Here is a 4,876-nt window from a genome sequence, read left to right as displayed (position 1 = left end):
TGATGTACAGAAAAACTTTATTCTCGACTTCCGCTTCATTTTGAAGGAAACTTCATACAACGTCAACGCTTCCCAAAATGTAAACACATTCTTAATAATGTCAGATGGTACATTTTTATTGCCATAAACCGTGTAGGAAACAACTTAACCCAAAATAATAAAAACAGCTGTTCTTTCTATAGTACAGTAAGAAAAGGTTTCACGTTCCCAATCTCGTTTCCAGTAAAACGTCAAATAAAAATGGTTCTTGCAACACACAAAATGTTCAGAAAGCATCTAGAGTTGGTCTATGGGGGAGCGTGATGCTGGTCGTTAGTGAGGCCAGCGGAGCATCTGTTGGTGGAGAGAGGTGTGCCTGTGGTGGCTGCTGCTAGGCGCCCTCACAGTGACACCACATTATTCCAGGAAGCCAGGACACCCGAGCTCAAAAATCTTTCAAACAGAGGAGCTGGTAACTCTGGGCAGGGCCTCGCTGAAGACCCACCCCTACAGCAGCTTTAACCAATCAGCTGCTTGGAATAAAGCCACATGGAGGAGGGGGACCAATGGCTAACCCAGCCAGCCAGATCTCTTTTTTAAGGGGGGGAGGGAAGAGGGAGTGGGGGGGAAGGGGGGGGGGGGGGGGGGGAGTGGACTCTTTGAAAGATTTTTGTTGTGGAGAAGTGGATCCGGGCTTGCTTCCAGAATAATGAAGGTTATTCGTCAGCCTAAGGAAGCACAAGCAAGGCCAGAGTTAGAAAAAGCCAGCACATTGGACACTGCAGCTCTGCAGTCAACATCCTACAGCTTTAATAAGTCACAACAACGACAAGTGGGCTCAAAGTTCCATGATTGTCAAGTAACCCAAGATATGACATTGTTGATTAGGCAAATCGAGCACATCATGCACCCCATGCACCCACGGCCTAGGCGCAGCCCAGAGCGACACACCAATCACAACATGCTTTACATCATGACCCTCTCCCTAAAGGCTGCTGACTAACCAACATCCTTTCACCCAGGCTACACCAGTAGGAAACAGTCAGACCAGCTGTAGGTCTGACTGTAGGGCAGTCCTATTGAACCCCCTGATGTGACCCAGACACTCAGAGCACACAGGTAGCTGTGAGCATGCATTCAGAAGCTGGTGTGTTGTTGGAAAAGAGAGTGTCTATGTGTGCGTGCGAATATTTAGCCGAGGACAACGAGAAGAAGGCTTCATGGTTGACCGAAGGTTCTAGTTGCCATGCTAACATAGGTCCTCCCCCCTTTCTCTCCCCCAGCCAGTCTCTCTCCCTACGCCTTCTCTTGGGCGGTTACCTCCTCTCTGGGCTTGGCCCCGCCGAAGATGGCTGAGTGGGGGTTGGCCACCTGGTTCAGCGGGCCAGCCACGGTGCGCGGCTTCAGCTGGAGGCGGGGCCTCTGAGCACGCTCCTCTGTGGACACACAACAAGACACTTTAATACACGACACAAACAAAACACACAACACAGACATGTGGTCTGCAAGCTGGGGACACAGCAACAGGCCAACCACAGCCCGGCGCCGGAAACGTCACGTGACCTCGCCACACTGCTGCAGTGTGCTAATGTCCCTGAAGGCTCAGGCCCCGTCCACACGGAGCCGTAACGTGGGAAAAAAATCCGGTTTCGTTTTATGCGGTTCACGGATTATCTCCGTAAAGTCGGAGTCATTGCGAAACCGCATCGAGCTGAGGAAACGCTGTAGTAAATATTCAAGGCGCTGGTTCTCCACCGAAAAAAGTGGAGCGCATCAAGCCTGCACGCATACAGCCTACGCGCTGTACACAAACATTCAGTCACGAGGAGATTCAACCTTTTAAATTGAGCAGAATTACTTGTTAATGTACAGTTCGTACTTAAATTCCTCAAGGGGCTTTATTTTAAGCTACAAAAAAAATACAAATAAATTCAACGCAACTCTGACGTCCCCCAGCTGGTGGGGGGGCTAACGACGTCATCGTTTGCGTTTCAGGCGTCCACACGAATCCTAACACGAAACCGCAGAGGTCCGGATAGATTTGCAACCACCTCCGAGGGTGGTTATGCGGTTCCGTGAGGACGGGGCCTCAGTTATGGTTCCACGTTGATGCAATGCTAGGGGGTTTACGGACCCATTACGTCCTTGCCGACCCTTCTCGCTTCCACCGCAAGGGCCTGACGCACGCCTCCCAATAATTGTATCCTTACATCGAGACGACGCAGCAGCAAGGGCTGGGATTGGTCCGCTCACTAAAACCCGACGCAGCTCCAAAACAGGTTCAGGACTGCGTCGAAGCATCTCTGCGTTGTCATTGCTATGACGTGGAACCATAACTGAGCCTTTACACCAACAGCGCTATATATATATATATATATATTTATTTTGTGCGTGCGTGTGCGCGTGCGCGTGTCGTCTCTCACCGTCTGAAGGTTCTCTGAAGTCGTCTGTTGGGGGTCCTCCGCGAGGAGGTCCGTCTCTAAAGCGACCCATTCCCCCACCGGGTGCTGCTCCTCCCCTCCGGTCACCGGGGCCACCGGCTCCTCGACCCCGCTCCCCCATGAAGTTGTCCTCTCTAAAGCCTACACACACACACACACACACACACACACACACACACACACGTTAGCCGTCTGAACCCTTGTTCAGCGAGAACCCCGGACGGCTCCTGTAGAATGATGATGTCATGGGGTGAGGGGGGTGATGAGGGGGGAGCCTGCAGAACGTGTGGCACCTCCTCCCGTCCCGACGTGGCTCCAGACGGGATGCAGGACAGAGACCTTCGCTCCGCTGCAAGCCTCATGAACTCATTCACTACCAATCCATTAGGCAAACTGAGGGACCCCTACAACCACCCGATGATAACACTGTCTATACAGCTTCGTTTTGAGTGGCCCAAGCCAGGTGCCCTATTGGACCCTGAATGGCCAATAGCTGCTGTTGCCCCGCCCTGACCGCACCTCCTCCTGAGTTCTCAAAGTCGTCCCGGCCTCCTCTCGGCGGTCCTCGTGAGCCTCCACCTCCTCCTCCTCCGCCTCCTCCTCCTGCAGGGAATAGCTTTAGTTAAACAGATCGGGGAGGAGAGACGCAGAGGAGGGAGAGAAGGAGGGGAAACGCAGCGGGGGTGGGGGGGGGGGGGGGGGGGAGAGACGAGGCGGGGAGATGAAGAAAGAAGAAGAAAACAAGCAAACCACGAGCACTATATATACACGGAGGTTAAGGGGAGAGGGCTGAAAAGAGAGCCAGGGTTAGGTTAGAAGAGCTCATGCATTCTTTCACAGCACCATACCAGCCCTACGCCGGGAGTGTAGGCCCTACATTACAGAAGGCTTCAGCTGACCATAGCACCTCCACCACGGTGTGTAGGCACTACAATACTACAAGGGGTGGGAAGGGGAGCTGAGGGGAAGGTGGAGTGAAGATGAGGTGAAGATGAAGGTGTGCCGTTAGACTTCATAGTAGCCATTACTGAACGGATAGACAAGCTGAAGAAGAAAAACAAGGGTTAGTTAAAGGCCTCTAGCTGCTAGCAAGAGACCACTAGCTGAGAGGATGCTAGCGGCTAGTAGAGCTATTAGTAGCAGGGTTGTAGCCGCTGGAAAGAGGCAGTTATCGACAGGCTGGGTGCTGCCTAGCCCCTAGCTAGAGGCTGCCTAGCCCCTAGCTAGAGGCTGCCTAGCCCCTAGCTAGAGGCTGCCTAGCCCCTAGCTAGAGGATGACTGCTAGCTGGAAGAAAGGCTGCTAGCTGCTTGTTAGCTAGCCAATTAGATCTCACCTCTGTCGTCTTTCCTGAAGCCAAAGCCGCCGGCTCCTCTCTCCTGCCTCCGGCCCTCGGCAATGTCCACCCTGAGCGACCTGTCTTCCAGGAGCTGCAAGAGTCAAAGGTTAAAGGTCAGTGAGGGCATCATATGTACTTGAATAATAGCCTTAATTATATGCCTAGAGACACTCACCGCTCCATCATATGCAAGGGCTTCCTTCAGTGACTCCAAGTCCTCAAACTCCACGTAACAAAAACCTGCAACACACATACAAACAATCAGACTCCAAATAGCATGCGCGTGTGTGGAAAGTGTGTATGTGTGTTTGTATGCAAGTGTGTGTTAGTTTGTGAATCAAGTGGGAAGTGTGTTTGTTCGTGACGTTAAGAGTCCATCAACCGTACCGTACGATATTTTTTATAACTATAACCAGTGATAATTTATGTAAGCAGGACTTTATTATACAACTATACACACAGCCAGTAACAATTAGTGTCACAGATAACGTCTGCTTATTGCTGGACAGCGCCAGGGTAGTTTAGCTGGTTTGGGCTCAACATATCAACTAGCTAACCTACCAACTCTCCTTACAAGGAAGCAACTAAAGGTCTGGGTGTGCTGCTTATAGTCGCAGAGGAAGATATGGGATTTAAAAAAAATGCTTTAAGAAATTGGCTTTTAAAGTACAGATATACACAGGTAGCCATTACATAACAGAACCAAATACACTTTTATAAGATGATAACCAAATCATGTGGACACTGGGAAGGCAATACATAACGATTTATTGTACGGTCGCTCAACATTGAAACGTTAAAGTCCGAACAACCTATGGAACCACTTACTCCCATTATGGGCCTTTTAACGTTGTCATTACAGTTATTTTTAGAGAGCATTTGATGCCATACAAACATACATACATACATGCATGCATGCATATATATATATATATATATATATAAATATAGTACCGAGCGTTACACGTATTCAAAGGGTTTGTACCTTTGAACTTGTCCGTCTCTTTGTCTCTGACCAGGCGAACGCTGCGGACGCTGAGGTCCTTGAATATGTTGTCGATGTCCCCCTGCACCGTCTTGAAGGGAAGGTTGCCCACGTAGGCCGTGAACGGAGGGTCC

At 50.5% G+C, this 4,876-nt stretch overlaps 1 protein-coding gene across 2 annotated transcripts in view; it reads right to left on the bottom strand.

The window, feature by feature from the left end:
- Positions 1-4,876, bottom strand: part of eif4h (eukaryotic translation initiation factor 4h) — a 7,177-nt gene continuing 2,301 nt past the window's right edge. Inside the window, exons 2-8 of one of the 2 annotated variants that reach the window (XM_060075888.1) lie at positions 4,743-4,876; positions 3,933-3,997; positions 3,755-3,848; positions 2,940-3,023; positions 2,403-2,561; positions 1,300-1,415; positions 1-707 (exon numbers count right to left, since the gene is read on the bottom strand). The exon at positions 4,743-4,876 is cut by the window's right edge and continues 51 nt beyond it. In XM_060075888.1, coding sequence (XP_059931871.1) covers positions 696-707; positions 1,300-1,415; positions 2,403-2,561; positions 2,940-3,023; positions 3,755-3,848; positions 3,933-3,997; positions 4,743-4,876 — 664 coding nt within the window. In that variant the 3' untranslated portion in view covers positions 1-695. The remainder of the gene's footprint in view (positions 708-1,299; positions 1,416-2,402; positions 2,562-2,939; positions 3,024-3,754; positions 3,849-3,932; positions 3,998-4,742) is intronic. The other variant, XM_060075889.1, reaches the window with a different exon arrangement.

Source organism: Gadus macrocephalus, chromosome 16 (assembly GCF_031168955.1).
Source record: "Gadus macrocephalus chromosome 16, ASM3116895v1".
NCBI lineage: Eukaryota > Metazoa > Chordata > Actinopteri > Gadiformes > Gadidae > Gadus > Gadus macrocephalus.
This window is presented reverse-complemented; position numbering and strand designations above follow the sequence as displayed.